Raw genomic sequence first — 23,722 nt, forward strand, 5'->3', positions numbered from 1 at the left:
GTCCCATCATTGTGGCTTTGATCCTGATTTGACCTTATTTTCTGGTATGATTCAGGCTCACCCTTGTTTAGTGGAGCACAACAGCTGATCTGGTCTCGAATAGTTATTTCCCCTGGCTGCACTGACTCCCTGGACTGGTCCTGCTGAATATTTTCTTAGAGGTCGTAATTATGAGTGACTGATGCCCTTAATATAATGCATCATCCCTCATGCCACTAATTTGCTTTGACAGATCTAACTCTCCGAGGTATGTTGATAAAACGCCTAATTTCTACAACATGTGCAACACATAACTGTTTTAATTGTAGTTAATGTTTAAAGCTGTGTGACATCTTTTTTCTGTGTCACATGAGAATCAGAACCAGTAAAGAGCAATGGTTCCTAAACTGGGAGTCAACTTTCAAAGAGGTCTGAAGGGTTTTCAGATGATAATGGTAAACTGCTTCTCCAGATGAATACTCAGTTTACAAATCATGAGGAGCTCTATTCCATCTGTAAACGCAGCTGCATATATCATCTGTGGCTGCAGCCTTCTGATGTCATCAAGGTTATCATGGTTTAGGCTGAGCATAAGGTCTACACGTTGGGGTTTGAACGACAGGTGCATTTAGGAGACGGACAGGATGTAAAGCAATAAATGCATTGAGTTGCAGCCTTTTTGGAGATTGACACAAAATTATACTTATGCAGATTTTTTTTTCAAATTTATGGATAATATTCTTCTTATGAAATCAAAAATCCAATTTCCCACCCAATATTAAAATAAAAACACTTTTCCTGTTTATTTTTTTCATATTTTTATACAAAAGGACAACACACTATTTTTTTTAAATGTGCAAGTGTTAACCTGCTGGCAAATTTTCAAATGCAGTCCTTTTTTGCAACATGGTACACCCATGAAATGCAGGTTAATACAGAAACACGTAATAGTATGATAGTGAAATAACAATGAAAAAAAAACCAAGAATGCATTGTCAAGAAAGCACACACATCATGAAGAGCAACAACAACAGGACGCAGCAAAAACAATGATACACTTTGGGCTCCCGTGTAACTTAACCATGAGCAACATGCCCTCAATTCAAGTCTTGCTATTGTTGCATCTTTTAGCCTTCGACTAACAAATCAAGGCCATGAAGCTCCAAAAATACTGAAAAACAATATTGTTGCAGAGAGTCTGATTTATTCATAAACATCTGCAAACACCTTCTTAATAAAGGTTCACAAGCAAAACAGTCAGTGGATGTCTGGAACAGAGGACATCTATCTGTTTTTGCTTTCGTCATCCAGCCATACACCACATTTGTCTGTAATTGCTGCAAAAGAAGAAGCTGAGTTACCAACTTCTAATTGCAGCACGCATAACAGAGTGCGTCTGTGGAGCCACTATCATTAAAAGGACTGCAGCCATCCATAAAAACACATGACATCACCTCCCTCTCCACTGTGGCCATCTCTCTGCTGTGAGTGCTCCTGCAGACTGTGTTTCACCTGTCGCTGGCGAACAACAGCAGTGTGTGATTTGATTTGCTGCTGTATGTACAGGCATACATGAGCTATCCCCCCTTCATTGTGCGAAAACAACTGGAGGGAAACGTGTTGGGTAGTGTGAGTGTATCCCTCCCGGCAACGTCAAAATGAAACCTTTAAGCCTCCAGCTGAGTGAAAAAAATATGAACAGGTTTATTTCATGAAATAACCCCCTATCCAGTGACAGTGACATAAAAACTGAAGAAGGGCTTTTGTGATCTTCAACAAACAGAAATTGTACTCTTCCGCTATAAATCAGCTCTGTCCATTGAATAAACTCCCTTCCTTGTGGCGGCTCTGAACCTGGGAGATCCAGAACAGGATAGTAGTGATTAGATTTAGACTCAGTCGTAGCAGCAGCAGCAACAGCAGCAGCAGCAGCTGACCACAGGCTTCTTTGACGGTGCTTTATCAGTGTGGCCCAGTGACAGGAGTGCTCGCTGGATTAAGCTGAGGTACCAATAGAAGGGTATTTGCTGTTCAGAAGCTCGTGTCACTGATGCTGCCAGCTTGGACCAATGCTCCTGGGTGAAGGCTCAGGCATCTCAATCGGTCTGAGGATGCCTGCAGAATAAGCCAAATAGACTGTGACACGGTTACTGAGCGTGGCAGCGCTGCCGGCTGAGCCAATCACACGGAGCCCCAAGCTTTCATCTGTAAACAGATCACTCTCACCTTCACTTTGCCATGCCTGGCAGATTGATATCAGAGTAAAATGGAAGGTTATAGAGGACTAGAATGACACATTCAGGAGCTTCACTCTAAAGTGGTGAAATCCGTCATTTGAAAAAGTGACATCAAGTTTAAAAAAAAATGATTGATTGAACTACAACAAATTCCATTTTTTGTGAGGCATTGAAGGTGCTTTTTTCTGTCAGAATTTCAAACCTCACTGCTTCATTTCAAATGTTCCCCGGAGCTCAAACACACAGTAGGTAGAAAGATGTTATGATTTTTGCCTTCCTACGTCTATCTTCCTCTACTGAGTCCCCTTCTCTCTATATGCGTCTAGTTTTCTTCCTGTAACTTTTGGAAACATGTACAAATGCAGCGCATGCTTATTATCCAGTAAGCACTGTTCATCAGCATCACAGTGTGACACCTCAGCTGCAAACCAAAGATGACACAACCCACATCACCTCAACTTAAGTTAAACTCCTTGTCTTTACTGCTGACACTCACTCAGAGTCAGAGGAATACCCAGCTCCCTTTTTTTTTTGTCTTCTTTTGTCCAACATTTTCCATCAATCTGTGAAAAACAATACACCAAAGGTGAGTGAACGTTCTTGAAAGAATATGATGAAAAACATATAAGGTTTTGGTCTTTTTTGTGCAACTGTTTGGTTCTCATTTTAAAAACTATAGATGATGTAAAGACTTGTATTTCTGTAGGATCCCGTCTGATTCTAAGGTGTGCTGATTTTCCCGCGTAGGAAAATGGTTGGGAAGTCCCTGATTGCTGGTCTGGTGGTCCTTCTGGTGGCCGCAGTGAGCCTGTTTCTGGGGGTGTTCATGGGCTTGGGGAAGAAAAACCCGCCTGTCCCTTTAGACCACTTCTACTCAAAGGCCGCTGTAGCTGCTGATGCAGGAAGGTGTTCAGAAGTGGGGAGGTAAGTAGGCGTCTGTGCATATTTGCACGTCTGCTCTTCTTCTTCTTAAGTGTATTCTTGTGTTTCCAGGGACATTCTGAAGAAAAATGGCTCAGCCGTGGATGCTTCCATCGCTGCCTTGCTATGTGTCGGCCTTTTGAACGCTCACAGCATGGGAATCGGAGGAGGGCTCTTCTTTGTCATCTATAACGCTTCCACAGGTGCGTGTGCATCATTTGTTAGAAGCTATCAGCAGAGCAAACTGAGAAAAACACCCCTCATCAATCGGTTGTTATTTTCTGCTCAACAGGGAAGGTGGAAACCATTGATGCGAGGGAGACGGCGCCCATGAATGCCACTGAAGACATGTTTGGCAACAACACCAAGCTTTCTCGTACAGGTACAAAGTAGCTGAGAGCTGTTGGAGTATTTCTAAGGAATATATTTACTCAATGTCGATCTAATTTGAGCTGGTGTAACTTGACGACAATGTTATATCAGAGCTCTGGAGGGATTTAAAGTGGATAGTTATTAATAATCTTAAATCTATTTATCGAGCTCCTTTTGGATGTTCTGTCATCCTTAACAACCTTTCGATATGTTACTCTACACCTGCTTCTGCTTGCATAAAAATAAAATCCTACATCTGTAGAATACTGTATCTCCAGATGCTCTAAATGTGCCTCGATGACTCTCAGTATGCTGGTCCTCCACTCAAAATTCAAAAGTGGTACTGCTGTTTCTGTACGACAGGTGGACTGTCCATAGCCATCCCGGGGGAGATCCGAGGTTATGAGATGGCACACAAAAGGCATGGCAGGCTGCCGTGGAAGGAGCTGTTTGAGCCAAGCATCGCCTTGGCTCGTGGTGGTTTTCCTATAGGAAAAGCTTTGGCTCATGCCATCTTCAAGAGCAAAGATTCCATTCAAGGAGACGCCAACATGTGGTAAGGGGGATTCTTATTCAACTACTTGAATTCAATAATTTAGTCAATACTTTGTGCTGTAAACTTAAAGAAATTGTTAGATATTACTGGGCAATAGGGTTTCTCTCTTCCTAGCCCAAAGACTGACTCATTTTCGTAAGTCAGATATGAAGCTACAGAGATGGTTAGTTTAGTTTAGCATAAAGACTGGAAACAAGTAAAACAGCTGTGTGATGGTCTAAAAGTAAAAAAAAAAAAAAAAAAAAATCCACATACCTGCCGCTGATGGAAAACACCTCATGATTACTGACTTTGTGTCCAGAGCCACATTAATGGCCAGCTCCCTTCATCTCTGCTTTGTCCAAGCAGCAGCTTTTCCTCAAGTTACAACTGGTTGCCTACAAAATTCTAGAAAATTATTTAGGACATTAACACCCGGAAAACAAAACTTGAATTTTTGTGCATATCAAAGAAACAAGATCAAACTTCAGAATTAGTGAGCTCCAGATGCCGGATGCGTTTTTATTCTGACTTTTGAGTCAATGATAGCAGTTTCTTCCTCATTCAAAGCTTTATGCTAACTTAATCTAAACCTCTCTTGGGTATAGCTTTCATGGATGCAAACTGGACTCCGAGGCGGTGCCCATTGATTTGTGTTTGTATCAGTTGGGCCCATAGACTGCACATAAAATAACTCCTCTGGGAAGGTTTTTAAACATGAGACCATAATGGTTTATAACACAAAACGAGATAACTGACCTTGACCTTTGAGTTGGAGGTCTACTGTCAACAGTTTTACAGACACCTCTTTTGTAAGGTGGGTCTATGTGCCCTCTGAAATAAATTTGCAGCAAGTAGCATTAACAGCAGTAATAGGTGCATCGCTGTCTAGCACAGTGGCTTTTGCTAGGGGTGCGTCAAGTTAGATGAATTCATATTCTACGCATAATGACTTTAATTTTCTACCTACTGAAACACTGTTTTTCTTCTTTTCTCTTTTCTTATCATCTTGCAGTGAGGTGTTTTGTGATTCTCAAAACAACATCCTGAAAGAAAATGATATTGTTAAATTTCCAAAGCTGGCTGACACGTACCAAAGAATAGCAGAAGAGGGGCCCGATGTGTTTTATAATGGGACCATGGCACATACCATCGTCGAGGACATCCAGGCGGCAGGTGCTGAGCTGTTTTCTTGTCCACTCTTGTCTTCAGAGATATGAGAATGAATAAATAGTGAATACACTTAGAAGCAAGCTGCACATGACAGAATTCAAGTTAAAACTTTCTAGAAATTACACAATAAATGACAACCAGTAACGTGATCATTATTCCTCATTTTATAATCACTGCGACACCTCTGCATACGTTTCCAGGTGGCATTATCACCCTGGATGATTTGTTGGAGTACCAGCCGGTGCTGAATGAAAACCCTCTGAAGCTGAACGTTGGGGAATACACCATGTATGTCCCAGATGCCCCCTCCAGTGGCCCTGTGCTGGCACTCATACTCAATATAGTGGATGGTGAGCAGCCTCGCCAAGTGCTTGTGCAGCCGTGCGGAAGAAAGGATGTCAGGTTTCCCCAGGTCGTCCCTGGAATGTTTCTCCGCCTGTTTTGGAAGCAAAAAACAGTAGCGGCTCAGTTCTTCTCGCCAAATTTAATTCACCACCAACACTCCATCTGTTCAGGCAGAGAATCTTTTAGTCACGCTTTAACTATAAAAGTTCATTTTAAATGAGGGATAACATTGAATATGTTCATAATTGTTGGACTTGGGCTCATGCTAGTACAACGCCAATATGTGTCAGCCCCCAGTCCTGCGTATTCTTTAATGAGGCAATAGGAGAGAATCGGCTGGTCTCAAAAGTATTTATTATAAAAGCAACAGAGTATCAGATCTCTAGCTAGGAGTCCAGACTATGTGTCCCTGACAACAACAGAATGTGTCAGTTCGCGAAGTCTGACTGACTGTCTAGCCCTTGCTCCTGTATTTTATAGTACATCATGCATGTAGCTCCTTGTGCTGTGTTGGCGTTCGCTGATTGGTTCTTCCTGTTTTCGTTATCTGTTGACACCTGCAGATCAGTTTTGAGGAGTAGTTGTTTTTCAGAAGTGCTGGTTTCGGTACGTGACTCTCTGCACGAGACGATGTGCTCTGCTTCTGACCTTGAGGAGTAGTGTACCTTGCATGCATGCAGAGACCTTCATGAAAAATATAATGTTACTGATATTAATGCCAAATTATAAGTACAATAGCTGTATATGCAAGAGAAATAATCCACATGTTCTATTTTGGAGGAACATGTGCACACACATTCATATCTGCTGGGAGGTTTCATGTTGTTTAAGTTTAATGACTTGCCACTGACTTTTAGCACAAGAATGGAGAAGACTGATTACCTGATTGGGGCGAAAAAATGAGAACATTATTCAGTCTAGACATTTTTTTCCTGTGGATGTTTTGCAGGGTACAACTTCACAGACACAAGTGTCTCCACAGCAGAGAAGAAAACTCTGACGTACCATCGCATCGTAGAGGCTTTTCGTTTTGCCTACGCCAAGAGGAGCAGACTGGGGGACCCACGATATCTCAACATTACCGATGTAAGTGCTCAAGCTTTTATCCTAAGCATTTTGAAACAGCTGTGGTTTAAAGGCCTTGCTCAGGGTCAAAATAAAAAACAGCTGCTGTTTTCTGTATTTTCTCTTCGACTGACTTGTTTTGCTTCCCTCAGCTCATCCAAAATATGACCTCAGACTACTTCGCTGATGGCATAAGGAATAAAATTACAGACGACACCACCCACCCAGACAGTTACTATGAGCCTGACTATTTTGTCCCAGACAACCACGGGACAGCTCACCTGTCAGTCATAGCTGAGGATGGAAGTGCTGTGGCCGCCACCAGCACCATCAATCTGTAGTACGTTTCCTGGATTTTGATTTAAATTTGCCTCATAAAAGTCAAACTTGGATTTACACTAATTAAATAAAAGTAGTTCCCACAGAATAAAGCATACGCATTCAAAAAAAGCAATTTAATTTCCACAGCTTCGGGTCTAAAGTCATGTCTCGATCGACTGGAATAATTTTCAATGATGAAATGGATGACTTCAGCTCTCCATACATGACCAATGGGTTTGGAATCCCGCCTTCGCCCAACAACTTCATCCAACCAGGTGTGGCTAAACTGAATTATCACACTTGTACTGTATTACTCCAATCCCCTGTTTATGTCCACACGTGTTGACGGATATTGGTGTTTTTTCTTTTCAATGAATCCCCATATTTCCACAAAGAGAATGTTACTTGACCCTTTCTCTGGTGATTCAGAGGTGGCGTTACCACACTTATTGCCAGATTTGTCATCGTCAGGAACTCTGAAAGCTTTAACTCACACAGAGTATCAAGGTTGAAATTACACATTCATCCATTAAGCAGTCACAGCCACATTTTGTTTATCTGTTGCAGGCAAGAGGCCGCTGTCTTCCATGTGTCCTACTATCATCTTTGACAAAGAAAACAGAGTGAAAATGGTTGTAGGAGCGTCTGGGGGCACAAAAATCACCACAGCCACCGCCTTAGTAAGTGTGATTGATTCACATCTCCATTCTGTAGATTCACTCACTTTAATTATGTGAAACTTGACATGTATCACATTTTCTGGCTAAAAAAAAAGGTCATCCTGAACTCCTTGTTCTTCAACTATAACCTGAAGAAAGCTGTGACAGAACCGCGAGTTCACAACCAGCTCAACCCAAATATGACAGTGGTCGAGCAGGGCTTTGAAAAGGTGAGTCAAACGTGGAGACGTCGGATGCGAAACAACATTTAGAATAGAGCTCGCCAAAACATCTTCTGAGGGTGCTGGGTGAAGCATTACCACAAACTTACATTGATTTCCAAAGCATATTATGTGTTTTTATTCATTTCCTGCTGTAGATCCAACCATTCATTTAATTTTATGTCAGAATAAAAATATCAAAAATTGCATCAAATATCTAGAGGCCACAAGAAAGAATGTATAAAAAAATGTCAAAAATTTAATTTTTTATAATAACTAAAATGTAAATAACACCTCTATGGGGCTGTATTTAGGTCGAGCTATTGTTTGCACTAAATGCTAGAATCTGTAGCATTCTTGTACTGTTATAATATTTACGATATTAATCTTCTTGGTCTTAGGGTGTAAGCATGCTAACATTTGCTGGTTAGCACTAAACACAAAGAACAGCTAAGGCTTATGGGAGTGTCATTCGTTTTCTAGGTGGTCTGTCAATAACAAAGCATTGGAGAAGGGAATTTTGACCAGATGATGGCGCTACATAAAAAGTGAAAGGTTCACCAAATTTACAAATGATCGTCAGGGGGACATGAATGGGTGTACAGACTTTCATAAGAATCCTTTCAATAGCTTTCAAGACACTCACTATAAAACACAAATCTCCACCTTATGGTGCCAGAAGAGGAAAAGCCAGGAGATCACCAAAGTCATTAGGATTCATCCTGCGGGCACCATGAAACTCTGTACATTTTCAGTCATGCCTCCAGCATGGCTAAAAATAATTAGAAAGAATGAAAAATAAAAGGTAACCATGCGTTTCCAGCCCAAACTTTGAGAGGTGTGTTACTGTCCTCTATTAAAGACCAGTATCATCACCAGCTCTTACAAAAGACTATATCTCTGTGTTTGTGTATGTGTCTTGTTACCATGGCAGAGTGTCCTGGAGGGTCTGGCCCTGAAGAACCATGTAACACAGCTGCTGAGGATTCCTGACTCAGTGGTCCAGGCCGTGGTGCGGCAGGGAGAGCATCTCTGCGCGGAGTCCGACCCCAGGAAAGGAGGCTATCCAGCGGGATACTGAGCGTCCCGTCAGGTCCTGCTGTGCTCCCCTCGCTGAGGAAGATTTCCTCAAAGACACCCGAACAGAACCACAATAAAAAGGTGTCTGCACTGAAGACTCAAGCAACGTTTAAACTACGGAGACACAGTCACCACTCCTTCTCAGAGATTAATTTCTTTTACTCAAACATGGAAATAGACTACATTTCAATACCTCTTTTACTCAAACTCATTCAGCTTTACTTCTACATTTTTTTTTTTTTTTTTTTTTTTTGGCATTTCTGTGTTTTGAAGTAAAATAAGAGGTTGCACCCAGTTTGACTCTTGTATCATCACTATTGGATACTGGTCAAGAAGGTGATGTTTTGAGGACTGGAGCAAAAACCGTTGGCCCGAAATGTATTCTGCTCTCAACAATAAATCAGCCCATTTATGACACAGTACCCTACATTTTCATAAAGACAACCAAATACATAGCAATAACCAGGCAACGGATATTGCCATATACAGAAATGGTCTTAAGTTTCATCAATAAGTAAGAATCTGAGTGGTAGGTTGTCCATGTAGTATTTAAACTTATTTTTTTCTCTTCTTTTGTAAGGAATAATTACTGTGAATAATTGGACAATTTGTCTGGAAAAAAGAGGGTTTGTTTTCATGTCAAATTGGTGAAAAACCATCGCTTTAAAACTCGACCTGCTAGCAGCTATACTAACTGAAAATAAGGACATCTCAGGTTGTTTGCCTGTGTTACCAAAATGTCTACCTACATCTTCCCCCTGATGTAAGTTGATCCTGAAGTGGACATTATTTAGAGGAAACTCACCGTGTTGTTTTCTACCATGACTCTCTACAGTGAAACTATTACTTTTGAATTGTAAATGTTTAATATCGAGTAGAGGTTAAGTGAATGTATAGTGTATTCTGAAAAATACATTTGCAGATATATTTTTCTAAACATGCATTGTTCTTATGCCATGTTTGTTGCCATGCTTGTTATTAAACATTTTGAACAAAGATGTTATATTTTACCATAGAAACTGTGCTGTTTCTGTATTGGAATATTAGGAATGAAATCACTCTTTTGTTTAGTTTGTGGTTAGAAACATGTTGTTTTTCAGTCAATTAGCTTATTACCTGAACTTTCTTCAACATTTATTTTCATTTTAGTCCACACGTTTTCAGAAAACGCCCATGAAAATGTTCCCCAAGCTCAAGGTAATGCACTGAAATTGCTGGTTTAGTCTGACTTCCTGTCCAAAACTGTTCTAAGCGCCCTGGTGTGGCTTTGAGCTACTTGCTGCTCATAATGACATAGTAGTGTTTGACAGGTGTAATATATTTTTTTTAATGTTGCGGCCAATTAGCAACAAAGCCAAAGTACAGTTGAGGCTGATGGAAGTGCCATTTGTGCTGCAGATATTTGGTTCCAAACAAAAGTACTTTGACCTGATGAAGGCGCTGGAGGGAAAGTCAGAGGATCTCCGAGGACATTAAATTCATCCTGAAGGGAAAATAGACATTTGACCTACGGCAGTCCAGCTGTTAGTTAGGGAGACATTTCACTTAAAAAAGTAAAAGTCAGATCACTGCAGTCAATAGTTTGTGGTGACAATAAATTCCATGTCCATCCATCCATGAGTTGCTGAGACACTTCAGTCTGGACCAAAGTGATGGACCGACCGAGCCCAACAGCCACCTCGAAAGTCATGCTGCTACCGCGCCGAAAACTGAGAGAAGCATTTTTGTTGAATTAATGACTTTAAAGATTCATTAGTTTCAAAATTTGTTGCTGATTATTTTTGTCAATAGACTAAGCCATTCAATTTCATCACAAAAACACACAAGGTGAAGGAAAACTTTAGGACTTAGTGGATTCACTTATGGTGAGAGGAAATAAACAAAACCTGAAGAGGACTCAGGAGCACCTGAAAAGTCTGAACCGGTTTTGCTTTCAATCAGCCTTAGGCAAACATCTCCACTCGTGTGCTCTTTAAGCAGTTGAAAAACTACATTACGAGCAGTGAGAATGTTTTATTACCTTTGGATAATAATCTAAAAAAAATACTAAACTGCTGGTTTAAATCCCACCTGCATCATTAAGTGTCTGTTCAAAAAACACAAACTGAACGTAAACACACACATCCTCCTTTTACTCCTTTGAACTGGACCACATACTCTAGCTGTAATCAAGATAAACATGTAAATATTGGCCCTCGATGGACCAGTGCCTGAAGCCATGTCACAAAAAGAAACAGTCAGAGGACCACACTTGTACCTCACGACAGTGTGTGATATTTGCATAGAAAACAGGACGGCTTTCATGATGCACCGCTGCAATCTATGTTTATCTGCTGGAGGACACGAAGCCAAACATGGCACTTCATCTGATGCAACAGAAACTTTCAGTGGATCGGTGCAGATGGTAAACGAGATAAAGTTCCTGATAACAAGCCCTGAGGGTTTTACAGTCTCTTATGCAAGAGGGGAAACAAAACAATCCCACACTGAAATATCAAGATATGGACGAGTTGCAACTTTACATACAGCTGAGACTATCCAGGCCACTGGAACATATTCATCTTCTAGCTAACTGTGATAGTACCCTCATTCATCAAAAGGCGGAGGAAAAAAAATCTGCACGGCGGTGGCAGCTCCTGATAAACTTTCGACATTTTTTACCCACACCGTTGCCCGGCATGTGCGTCTGTGAGACAATCCTGGCCTGTGGTGAAATCTATTAAACCTCATGTTCTACATGGGGCCATCATTGAAATCTGTAACTGACCACGAGTGCAGGGACGCCGGAAACATTCTCGATCAACTGGAAACTCATCTTTATTTACGACTGCTGACATTGTTCTGTTAAATTATTATCCTGACACCGTGTGCAAAGAGTTCCACAGCTGCCTGTCAAAATATTTAGAAGTGAAATGTTTTACAGCTGACAGAAGCACGACAGAGCCTCACCACCATCTAGTGGTGACTTGCAATGACTCAACTCAGCGGTTGGAGATCTTTCGTCCTCTGCAAGAGCCACAACATCCAGTTTGTTGTTAAAGAGGGAGCAGTTAGAGTCGCATGGAGACTGGCGGTGCTGGTGACTGCAGCTCCTGGTCCAGCAGCCGGAAGAGCATGGCACTTTTGTTGCGCTGTAAGATTTGTCTCAGAGAGTGGTGGAGCTGAGCCTGTAGGTAGTAGACGTCCCGCAGCCGCTCCTTACAGTTCAGCTTGGAGAAATAAGCCGCAGCCTCCTTTAGTGTGTCGACAGCCAAAACCGCCAAACGCAAATCTGCCGTGACACAACGAGCAGCAGCGTGTAAATGTAAATGAGTAACCACTCAACATTACATGAAGTGGATCAGTATTTGGGGCGGGGGTTTGTGTGTGAGGGGGTGAAGGTGTTACCTGCTTGGCCTTGTCCATTTGGACTGAACCCAGCCACCGCCATCTGACAGCGAGCTGCCAGCAGCATGGCGCGGCCTTTGTCCATGACTGATCCGTGGGCCAGGACGGGCTCGATGGCTTCATGCAGAACATTCAGAGCCTGCTCAGGAACCCCCAACATCAGCTGCAGAACGGAGACAACAAATATAATAACTAAACCCTGCGTGCGTGCCCAGGCTGCTTTTATTTTGCATACACACCAGACACACTGCAAATAAAAGCAGTGGTGATTTTGCATAGACGGGCAGCCGAACAGTGTTTGAGTGAAGTCTGTTTTCGTGTTGTGGTTGACCTGAGTGAAGGCCAGGTGAAGGATGGTTTCCGAAGCCAGGGACTGTAGGTGGTGCTGTCTAGCCAGAGCCAAGGCCTGCAGGAGGAGAGGAAGAGCTGTGGAGAAGCCAGACGACTCCCAGTGGAGCTCAGCAGTGGACAGCATCACTCTGGATGAGACATGAAAGGGCATGAAAGAGTTCAACTGCGGTTTAGACTAATCCCTGAGAGCATGTAGGTCAGAAAATACATTTTTGGACAAACATCTTTGTTGGCGCATCTACATTTTATGATACAAAAGGTGGTATTTGCAAATTCTCCTTCACATACAAAAATAACAGTAGACTAAGACTCACTGCCCTCTACACTGCAGGGAACGGGTATCAAATAACAAGCATCCTACCTGATGACCATCTCTGTACATTTAGTCTTCTCACAGTGAACCTGCAGCCGCTGTAAGACGTTGTAGGCCTCAGTGCTGCGGTTGAGAGCCTTCAGAACTTGAGCTTTCCTGTTAGCAAACACAGTGTTACTTTTCCAGCACAAATAACGCCCGTATGAGGCAACCTTTACTAAAAGTCAAAACTGAAGAGCTGTGTCTTGGCGTTACCTGTAAAGCCCCTCTGTTTTGTTTAATGCAGAAATAGCTGTGACCAGCGGCTCGGCCAAGTGGTATTTCCCTTCGTTCATGTGTCTCTCAAATTGGATTTTCAGATCACACAGCATCCAGAGCTGAATTGGAGATTTAGGTAAACAAAAAAAACATTAACATAATTTGCTCTCGTTATATTTACATAATGTCATGCATCACAGAATACAGCAATTAAACCTCCACCTCTGGGTTGCAAAGCCAAAATGTAATAATATTTGCTCAAAACCAAGCATCCAACTCTTTGACATCTGTTTTACTGCCCTAAAATGAGCATATAATCTGCTATATTTATTGCGAAAACAGCATGTAAAATTACCGGTAATCACAGAACAAAGCTAAACCACAGTAATCGCTCTCTGTGCTAAAGTGCCGTCACACTTACTGCAGTGTCTGCCACAGAGAGATAGCCACAACTGTTCACTAAAGCACGAGAGCTATATAAAGTGAAAGCTAGCTGGTGTAACCACAGCTACTCTTAGCTCAAGCTCAACCAAAAAAATATCTCATCTGAGGCGCCAAATCCAGTCATCATTAAAAAACAAACTCCACTTAAACTCCTGCTAACTGTGTTAGCTTGGCAAAGCAGCAGCAAATGCCCGAGCTTTTAGCAGGAGTGAAATTTACGTGATTTGGTGTGGTTTAGTTACCTTAAAATCACACATTTAAAGAAACACATTTTTGATTTAATTCATTATAATATTTGAATACAAATCTTAATAGTAGATGGAAAAACAGAAATACATGTAATCCCTGTGAACTATTGATTATAAACAAACTAGTTAAAATAAATGATTCCCTCTATTAATCATCTAAACACTCAAAGCAGTGTATGCAATTTGTACTTATTATTTAGCTTTAAAAAAATATTCTTTGGGTTAAAAAAAACCTCCAACCAGTTTTACCCAGTTGGTCAGCCTGTAAACTTCAAAGTCTTGTTTCTGAACTTTGCCCTCTGCAGTTACTGCTCTTTGGCTTTGTGCGGTAGGACACCATCGAACAACACAGTATGTTTGAGAATATGCACCTTGGCATGCTGTGTGTGAGGAGGAAACTGTTCTTTCAGATGTTGAACAACCTCTGAAACGGCACTGTACAGGCCCTGCAACAGAAACAAAGGTACATGGAACAATGAGTCAAGTGCTGAGCTCCACCCAGCAGCTGGAAAACAGACCATATCAATGTTTCGAAGGGAAAATAATAAACCTTCCCAGCGACTGACTGTTAGATATGCAACAGCGGGACAGAAACCAAGCCGACAAGATCAAATCAAATGTGTTACCTGCTCAGCGTGCAGCTCGGCCAGGTGGCAGAGAGCCACGGCGAAGGCTTCTGTGTTGTTCTGCTGGACCCCGAAGTTAACCGGCTCCAGACTGCTCATGTTGAGAAGCAACTGGGCCTGCTGCAGAGCCATGGTGCTGCACGGGACACAGGAGGCCACATTAGTGATTCACAAAAAAAAAAATACTGTTTTTTATTTATGATGCCTATTTTTTTTTTATGCTCTGGTCAAGTGTGACCTGTGCAGAAGATGTTCAGCTGTCCAAATTGTTAACCCATGCATAAAAGCAGGTCTGATTTAATGTGCATGTGGAGAAGCTTGTCAACAGTGAACAGAAGTAACAACTGTGTGTTGAGGTAGCAAGGTGAGGAAGCCTGACCTCTTCCCGTACATCCTCCATATGGACGTAGTCTGAGCGAGGCTGATCTCGATCAGCTCCGACAGGCTGTGCTTCCAGTGCAGGATGTCTGTGTCCTTCAGTGCATCCATCAGTTTGTGGGCTGTTTTACCCTGTGTCGCCCCCTGCTGGACCAGAGACTGAATGCCCAGAGAAGCCAAGTACTACAACAGAAGAGGATTTATCAGTGATGGAAAACACATGACATAAATATGATACGTAACGGTCAGCTTTAACCAAACAACACAACTGGTACATGAACATGTTAGCTGTCAGCATCACTTCAAGCACCTCTCATTATAAATGATTGCTTTTAATTTATGTAATTGTAGTCTGACCCCAAAAAAACATTCTTAAACTTACTATTCCTTCATAAAATAACATGCATAGAAAATAATACATTGACGGCTTAATAGGTAAGAAGGATTGCAAATAAATATGTGGTTTGCCTCACATTAGGGAAACACAACACAGAACGATTCATATTGCAGTTTTTTTCAGTACTTGCATCACCTAAAAGAAATGACCAGTGCAAATATAGTCTGCAGCATTATCTAATGATTACTATTATATTTTAAAATCCAACAATAGAGCTGGGACGATTAGAAGATCAATCGATTAGTTAATTGATGGAAAATGAATCGCCAACTGTTGTGATAATTAATGAACCACGTTGAGTAAACTTTGATGAAAAATGCTAAAATTCTGATTCCAACATCTTAAATGTGAATATTTTCTGGTTCCTTTAGTCCTCCATGATGATAAAACTTCATATCTTTTTTGGTTGTGGAGTGGTGGTTGGAACAAAACAAGACATTTTAGGTCGCACCTCTGGCGTCGGGAAACACGAGTCAGTAAGTAATTGATAATGAAAATAATTGTTAGTTGCATTCCTATCAAACAATTATTCAAAGTCAGTGATGAACATCTAGAATGTTGTGATGTTCGTGTGTTATTTAAATATAAATGGATGTTTTAATTTTGTATTTTTCACAAATTAAAAAAGTTGTGAAAATTGAGCTGAAGCAAATAATAATAATAATAAAAAACAAGATAAATAGCCAGAGCTATTTTAATATGGGCATTCTTATTTAAGAGCTCTTGTTGCACTCACTGGCAGGCAGAAATGGACAGCCATTTTCACAGAATCCTCCGTTAACACTGTGCTGTCAGATCCCTTCATCTGTTCCAGCGTGTAGAGCCAACTCTGAAGGAGAAGACTCGTGTTACATTTAGACGTAACTAACAATCCATCACGGCACCAACACTGAGGTGATGTGAAAATAATTGGGAAGTGGGAACTTGTTTGTTTTACCAGACAGTGCTGCAAGCAGACATGATCGTTGGACTCCTGGGCAATCCGGATAGCCTCCTGTAGAGCCAGATCAGCCTGGTGACTAGAAGGAAAGAGGGGGAAAAAATGTCTGTCTAAGACAAACATTTATTCTTTTCCTACGTACTCGTCCATTTTCTCAGACTCCTCCAGCTCTTGTACTCACTAGTGGCCGAAGCGACAGTGCAGGCTTGCGAGGTTCAGCGCAGCATAGCGGAGACTTCGGCCATAGCCCTCATCCCCGTTGCTCTTCCCCTCATTACCGGACAGGATGAGGCGGTCAAAATAATGTAAGAGACTGTGGGCGGAGAGGAAGATGTCCTGGACTCTCATGCTGTTCAAGTAGTTCAGGTAATGCTGAGGAGAGAGAGAAGAGACCACAGAGCCATTGAAGGAGATACCCGACCCCTGGTAGACTTAACATAGTTGGGAAAGTGGAGTAAATGGACCTCACTGCTTCTGTAAAATCCGGGTTAAACTTCAGCATGTTGTTGAGCTCTTCCTGCAGAGCCGCGGGCTTTAGAGCTTTGTTCTCATCGTTCTTCAGAAGATATGCCTGCAGACAGATGTTTTCAAAAACTGTAAGAGCTGCAACAGCACATCTATGTTTGACACAGAGGATGTTGATGGCTAATATTTGTATCAATCTACTGCATGAAATCTGCTGGTTTTTGAACAAGATTGCACTACGCAGTTCCATTTAATTTCAATACTTGATATTAACACTCACCTGTCTTGCAAGAAAGTATTCTGCTTGTTTTTGGGATAGTGGACCTTTGCTTGGAGTATTGTCACTGCTAGAACAAAGCCAAAACACACACATGAGAATATGCTGTCAACAAGTGTCCTGCTTACAATAATGACAAAACAAAAATCCTTCTGATTACCAAGATGTAGGAGGTTATGGTTTAGACTTTTGCTGTAAAATCTAGTACACCGAATAAGTCAATGATTCCGTCCTGTTACATCATCACTAACCGAAGCTCTGACTCATGCAGCGGGGTGTCCAGCTCCTCTCTGTCCAGTCTGTCCCCGACAGTATCCTCAGTGCTGGTGAGGTCCATGTCTGAGTCATCTGCGACCAGCGCCGGCAGACCCACCTGCCCATCTGTGGGCTTGGCATAGTGACTGTGGTAGTAGTGCTGCAGGGACTTGTACAGCTTGTAGACTTGACTGAAAGACAGCTTGTTGTAGGCCAGAAGCATGTGTCTCATGAAAAGACCTGAAAAGCAGGCGGAACGTGGCTTAATGCGAGACTCCTTCAAGGGATGGTTCGGATTGTTTGAAGTGGTGTTGTACGTTAAACATAGTCAGGGTATTATCTGCAGTAGATGGGGCATCAGCACGTTTCGGGTTTGGAGAAGCAGGTAACCGTACCGGCAGAGAAGCTCAGCTATGTACTGCTGTGAACGGGGTCAGCAACAAAATGTGTTTTAACTACCATCAGAAATCACAACCAGTTTAAGTGTACAATAGGTTTAGAATATTTTCAAAGCTTTACCTTGCCGTCAAACTGTACCGTTATATCCACGTTATATCCAGACTCCTTTGACAAAAGCAGTAATTTTACCTCACAGGACATGCGCGTTGCTGGTCTTCTGCTACTGCCTTGATTGGTTAGTTTCTGTGCTAACGTGTGATGAAACTAACATCAGATATAGCAGATACTTAAAATGATATTGATTCTATTATGTGGGCCTCTTTTTTTTTTTTTTTTTATTGATGGCTGAAATACATTTGGTCCTGACCCCGTTCACAGCAGTACATAGTTCGGCTTCTGTGAATGTAGAGGTGCTTGCTTTTCCAAACTGAGGACTTGTCGACCCCCATGCCGAGTAACACAGACATTTCAGGACTTCCATTCAGACTTTAAGGCCTGTAATATGACGTGTACTCACCAACAACACTGGTTTTATAAGCCTCAGAATCAAAAGCAGTGAATGGAGTGGGAAGAGTGGAAAAGAAGTACTCCATGTCTTTCAGCTCTCCATCTGCCATTTCATGCAGCCTTTGAAGGAAACAAAAGCTTCATCAAGGACATCACTACTTCAACATTATCCTGATATGACATCATATCTAGGTAATTATGTCTGTATATACTCTCTTTTCCTTGCCAAAAGCAGCAATGCAATTAAGTAGCCTTTTATCACCTAAGAAATATTGCTAGAGTTAAACCCCCACCTCGCACTGGAAGATGTCAAAACGATTACTCATGCTTTTGTAATTTCTTGGCCGGATTATTGTACTGCAATTTCTTCTGGTTTACAGCAAAAAAACAAAACAAAAAAACAGTGATAGGCTCCAGCGTTACAAAATTCAGCAGTCCGAATTGTAACGAGAACTAGGAAATCGATTTACTCCAGATTTAGCGTCATATCTCTGGCAATGTGTGTCACTGAGGATTGATTTTTAAATAACTAAAAAAAAAAAAAGCTCTTGTTTGACTTCAGATCGCCTTTGGTCTACCAATCAAATCCTTTTACATTTCCCTAAGATAAGACCAAGAGATATTTAAAGTTATTCAGGAACCAGTGTCAATAACTTGTGACGAGTAGACAGCCATGTTGATAGTCCTGTCATCACTCAGCATTGAGTTGGAGGTTATTGGAACATTTTCCCTTTACTGCAGTCACTTAGGATTTGTTTTGGTACGTCATACTGAAGACATTATAATTAAAGTTTGACAGTGATCGGTGTTGAGTACTGTGTCGTGAGGTTTACACGGACTAGTTTACGTTTAGTTTTTAGGACTATTCCGCTCTATTGTCTGGTTTAAAGCATTTTTAGAGAAGTAATCAAAAACTATTTGAATGTAATAAAAGTTACACTTAATCAGTAAAGCAACTGAAATAGTCACATTTCTTATTGCATTTTGAACAGGGTAACAACAAATCTGTCACCTAATACACTTCAAAAAAAAAAAAAAAAAGTAACCTTCCCAACACTGATTTTGTTTATGAACGATGCTGTAGAAATAAAGTGTCTTTTTTATTATTATTATTATTATTATTGGACAAATTGGGAGACTTTTCCGCGCTAATGGAAGACCGTGAACGCATCAGCAGTCTGGCCAAGCAGGGCTCTTCAACACCGGGGAGGTTTACCTGAGTTTGACGGCGTAAGCGGTCTGAGGGCAGCACTCCTCCACGGTCTTCAGGAACTGGCCAAGAGACAGGTCGGGACCCTGGAAGACACCAACAAACAGCGAGACGAAGGTAAACAACCTTGGATTTAACTAACTAACTAACTAACTAACTAACTAACTAACTAACCTGCTGCAGGGGGAGAATCAGCTTGTTCAGCCGCCTTCTCTCCGGCAGGGAGATCTTGGAAGCGGTCATCTCGTACAGCAGCGCCAGGACGGAGATCTTATACGGAGTCACCCAGTCTTTGATGCCGAACACGTTGGCGTGCACAACTCCGTTCGTCATCATCGGGTTGAAATACAAACTTTCGTGCACGCTCGCCATCTGGAAACCACCAGCAGCTAAACAAAGCTAGCGCGCCGGCCGAGTTTTTTTTTTGTTTTTTTTTTTAACGTGCGCCGAGTTGTTTCAAAAGGCGGAATAAACGCGACAGCGTTTCGCCTCGGTTAACTTTCAGATGACGTATCTCGCTGACAGCGTGCAGAAACCTCGGCTTTATTCGGCTTTTTTTTTTTTAGACATCTTATCGCCTCTTTGCTTTCAAACCGCCCTCCTCCTGTCGCCTGAAAAATACGTCATAAAGAGACTACTTTTTTTTTTTTTTTGTCGCGCATTTCTATCAAGCCACGGACAACAATAACAAATAATAGGAAATGAGGGCGTTAAAAGGGGGGATTTTTCTGCTTTCAAATGTCGATCCTTGTGGGACACAATTTGTGTGGTTTGATTTGAGCGCACTATTCCCGTGGTCACTGTGAGTCTACCTTTATTTTGAAGGCCTTCACCGGAAATGGTTATATATGCCATTGAGTCTGCCTTGGTCGTGGCAGCAGAAGTAGATGATGACAGTATCTAGTATATTATCCTGTTTATTACTATTTGGTAGCCACAATGCGTAGATACATCTGTCTGTTTTTGGATTTGTAATTTATTACAGTTCACCTGCATCAACTCGTTATATCTCTTTGTATTTGGTAGTCGCTGGTTTCTATTCGAGCACATTTAATTATGGATTTACACTGCCCCCCTGTGGTCACAATATGTAAATACATCTCTCCATACGTGCCTTATATACATTACATTACAGTACATCTATTTTGAAATAGGCAGACGTAGTTACACATTGTGACCACCAGAGGGCAGTTTACACTCACGATTAAAATGGTAGACAAGACAGACACAAACGTACACAGATGTCCGCTCCACACTTTCAAAACAAAAAGTTGAATAAGTCAAATATCTTAATATTCATTTTAAAATCGAGCCAGAAGTAATATATGGCCAGCCTTCCTACTAGGAAGGCTTCCTATTAGGGGGCTCTGGTCAACACGTTCAGCAAACTTAGTTTAATGTTACTAATCACACTTAACAAAAATATAAACGCAACAATTGTGCACAGTAACACAGATTTCAACAAAATGTGAGAGAAATAAGCCTTTTGTGCGCATCAGAGAAGTCGTAGATGTTTTAAATTAACAAAAAACTAAAATGTCGCGTGAGTATTTTTTTGTTAAGCGTAAATCCAAATATTTATACTCATCCATATTCTGCTCTTAATTCCTTAAAAATGGCACAAGGTCAATATATATTAGCTAAAGAATAAAGACTGAATGTTATTTCAAATTCTTGGCAGGTACAATGTCATATTTTATTTAAGTACAATTATTTCTACTGTACATTTACAATTATTGCTTGTTTTGTAAAGGCCTTATGACGGCAGAATCAAAATGCATTTGACTAACGTGTTCTCAACATATTACCAATGCTGTCTCAATTGGTAGATGGCCATGGCCGTCCTGGGAACACTGGAGGAAGGTCTTGGCCTCAGAGCCACGTAGGAGAGGCTTCTATCTGTTTCGTCACATGTCCTTCAGCAACATGTCGGTCACCTTCTGGTGGAACAAAAGCTCAACCGACTCAAGACCAGCTCTCAGCTAACAAAGTGGACACACTGGTGAGGGAGAAGAGTTCAACTTTTACCACGTTAATGATACACTTCCTAATTTTGTTGTGGTGCCAAGTTTATGTCTTTTTTAAGTCCCAAAGAGTACTCCAAGTACTCCAGCCTCTATCCAGAAGATGGCACTATTGAACTTCCAGTTCATGGAGACAGGTGCAAAATTGAATCTCATCATGAACTGGGCTGAGAGTGTGCCCTCTTCGCCCCCCTCTCTGTCTCTGTGTCATTCTTCTTGTTGAGGTGAAGTCGGTAGACAGACAATAACACCTGTCAGAGTTGATATCTTCAAAAGTCTTGAATAAATTGACTGTAAATGCCTCTGTCAATACATGAGTCATCCTGAGCTAACATCACCAACTGTGTGACTGCAGTTTATATTCAGGGACAAGCACAAACAGGCTCATGTGTCCTGAAAAATTGTCACTTCCAGGTTTTTAAAAAGGATAATGACAGAGTTTGACTTGGATAGATCTAGCTATCTATCTCTCTATCTATCGATCGATTGATCATTATCTTTATAATTTAAGGAACTATAAAATAAGAGCATTAACTGAAGCAATACACACCTCTCAGCACAGTTTCAGTGCCCTGGTACCATAATAATGCATCTGAAAGTTTATTCCTACATTGCACACAATGATTTTCTCTAAACAACAATAAACTATGGTGGAAAATGGCTTTTCAAATTGTACCAATCATAAAAAAAAAACCCCGCAGATCTAAGTTAACCACAGTGAAATGGTTTGATTCATAAAAATTGGAACACTTTTACTGGAGCTCAGTAGCATGCAAAGCGAATCAGGTGAAACATTTCTGCTGCTAGTTAGCAAATGTCATCAGGTAAGATATCCCTTTAATGTTAAAACCGTAGCTATGCTGTACAATACTTTTAAGAGTGAATTGGACTGAGGAAGCTACAGCTTATGGAGTGTTTTGGTTTACTTTTTTAAATTTTCTCTAGTGGCTGGAAATCTCAGCGATCATTTACATGACAACCCTCTTTTCTGTTATGCAAGTCGTTTGTTTCATGACAAACCGAGCAAACAACTCTGGTGATTCCCGTGTGGGCAACTGTAGGCTGAAAATTGGGCCCTAGAGTGGGCTTCCCACAGAAAATCCACAGTGGGACTGATGGTAGATATGTGTGGGCTGCCCCTACTGCCCACACTAAACCCACAGTGGTTTGTTTCCGGGGAAAGTTTGGTCCAAACTTCTTTTTGTGTGTATAAAAGACAGCAACTACGCACTGTATTCAATTTGCTTCATTTTTCTGAGGATGTTAAATAGAAGGTCATCGAGGCTGCCGTGCCCCCAGAGACTCTTAAGCTAACATGGAAAAAAGTCTCAATTAACATATTGAACTACTCCTTTTTCCACAGGGTCATTTTTCTACCCTCCCCAGTTTAAGGTTTTTACATAACATATTATCAATTCAAGTCAGTGATATGCTTATAGTCTTTTTTTTTATTTTTTTTTTATTTTCATGGGAGATGATGTGCACTGTGGATTTTTGTCTTTAAGTAGAGGTGTGTAACACTAGTCTGAGGAGTGTTAGATGACCAGAGAAAAACGTATTGTGCCCCGTGTGAGAGATAACAGACCTCTGTGTATACTGACCCTGAATCAGCTTCCTGCTGCTTACTCAGTGTCTCTAAATGGATTAAGTTGTCAGTTGGACAGCCCATCTGAGATTTTTAATATCCAGCCTGAGGTATATCAAGCAATCGTCTGCTAAATGGCATCAGAGGGATTTGCTTCGGTTATATTGCAACGTTTTCTCTCTCCCTCTTTTCTCATCTTAAGATATGGTTATGACCTCTACGATTCCTTCAGGGTTTGACTTTTACATTAATAACACATTGAAGAGCCTGAAATTTTTTTATTCCATGAAGTTATTAAATGTAATATTCACTCTGGAGTTCAACATGTAGTATATGTGAGAACGAGAGCTTAGAATCTTTGCCACATTTATGACTTCAGCCCATTTTATCTGTACATCAGCAGGTTTCCATCAGGCTGTGTTGTTGAAAACCAACCTACACATGAATGGAAAAAGAAAACATGGGGGAATTTTGAGAGTGATTTGGGAAGGGACACAAATCTGTCCAGAAGCTTGTTGACCTTAAGTGAGAGGACTTGTGGCTCATTGGACCGTAAGTGACACCTACCTCTCCATGTATGCAATAACTGCCCATTTTCAGCCTCTTTGCGGCGATTCAGTCACTTTAAATGGACCTTGAACACACAGGACTTCTTTTGTCCATGGTGCTGAAGTGCTGTCCATAGTGCTGAAAGTTCAACCAGTAGAGGCTTGAAGAGCAGAGTGAAGTCTGTGACTCTGCATTTGGGTT

General features: G+C 41.3%; 2 protein-coding genes across 2 annotated transcripts; one reads left to right on the forward strand and one right to left on the reverse strand.

The window, feature by feature from the left end:
- Nucleotides 1–2,967: 2,967 nt before the first annotated feature.
- Nucleotides 2,968–8,909, forward strand: ggt1a (gamma-glutamyltransferase 1a). Its single transcript, XM_069706666.1, has 12 exons — nucleotides 2,968–3,140; nucleotides 3,210–3,340; nucleotides 3,430–3,519; nucleotides 3,873–4,065; nucleotides 5,060–5,220; nucleotides 5,418–5,567; nucleotides 6,512–6,648; nucleotides 6,780–6,967; nucleotides 7,096–7,223; nucleotides 7,516–7,628; nucleotides 7,724–7,837; nucleotides 8,763–8,909. Exons 1-12 carry the CDS (start codon nucleotides 2,968–2,970, stop codon nucleotides 8,907–8,909), a joined length of 1,725 nt encoding a protein of 574 aa, XP_069562767.1.
- Nucleotides 8,910–11,700: 2,791 nt separating this feature from the next.
- Nucleotides 11,701–19,964, reverse strand: anapc5 (anaphase promoting complex subunit 5). Its single transcript, XM_069706667.1, has 17 exons — nucleotides 19,538–19,964; nucleotides 19,370–19,449; nucleotides 18,164–18,273; nucleotides 17,244–17,487; nucleotides 16,996–17,062; nucleotides 16,720–16,821; nucleotides 16,432–16,622; nucleotides 16,248–16,329; nucleotides 16,047–16,139; nucleotides 14,915–15,096; nucleotides 14,536–14,671; nucleotides 14,281–14,355; nucleotides 13,215–13,336; nucleotides 13,008–13,115; nucleotides 12,627–12,774; nucleotides 12,296–12,458; nucleotides 11,701–12,179 (listed from the first exon to the last, which is right to left on the reverse strand). The coding sequence occupies exons 1-17, from the start codon at nucleotides 19,733–19,735 to the stop codon at nucleotides 11,959–11,961; spliced, it is 2,322 nt and encodes a 773-aa protein (XP_069562768.1). The 5' UTR covers nucleotides 19,736–19,964; the 3' UTR covers nucleotides 11,701–11,958.
- Nucleotides 19,965–23,722: the final 3,758 nt, after the last annotated feature.

The sequence above is a fragment of the Brachyistius frenatus genome, unplaced genomic scaffold, assembly GCF_029030835.1.
Source record: "Brachyistius frenatus isolate BFR_SWC_R1_liver_20210118 unplaced genomic scaffold, ASM2903083v1 Contig_64, whole genome shotgun sequence".
Classification (NCBI taxonomy): Eukaryota; Metazoa; Chordata; class Actinopteri; family Embiotocidae; genus Brachyistius; species Brachyistius frenatus.

Coding starts and splice junctions, on each gene's coding strand:
- anapc5 (XM_069706667.1), bottom strand. CDS start 19,735: ATGGCGAGCGTGCACGAAAGTTTGTATTTCAACCCGATGATGACGAAC. Junction 16,140..16,247: donor TCTGCTTGCAGCACTGTCTG/GTAAAACAAACA, acceptor CTTCTCCTTCAG/AGTTGGCTCTACACGCTGGA. Junction 13,116..13,214: donor AAAACAGAGGGGCTTTACAG/GTAACGCCAAGA, acceptor GTTTGCTAACAG/GAAAGCTCAAGTTCTGAAGG.
- ggt1a (XM_069706666.1), top strand. CDS start 2,968: ATGGTTGGGAAGTCCCTGATTGCTGGTCTGGTGGTCCTTCTGGTGGCC. Junction 3,341..3,429: donor CATCTATAACGCTTCCACAG/GTGCGTGTGCAT, acceptor TCTGCTCAACAG/GGAAGGTGGAAACCATTGAT. Junction 5,568..6,511: donor CATACTCAATATAGTGGATG/GTGAGCAGCCTC, acceptor GATGTTTTGCAG/GGTACAACTTCACAGACACA.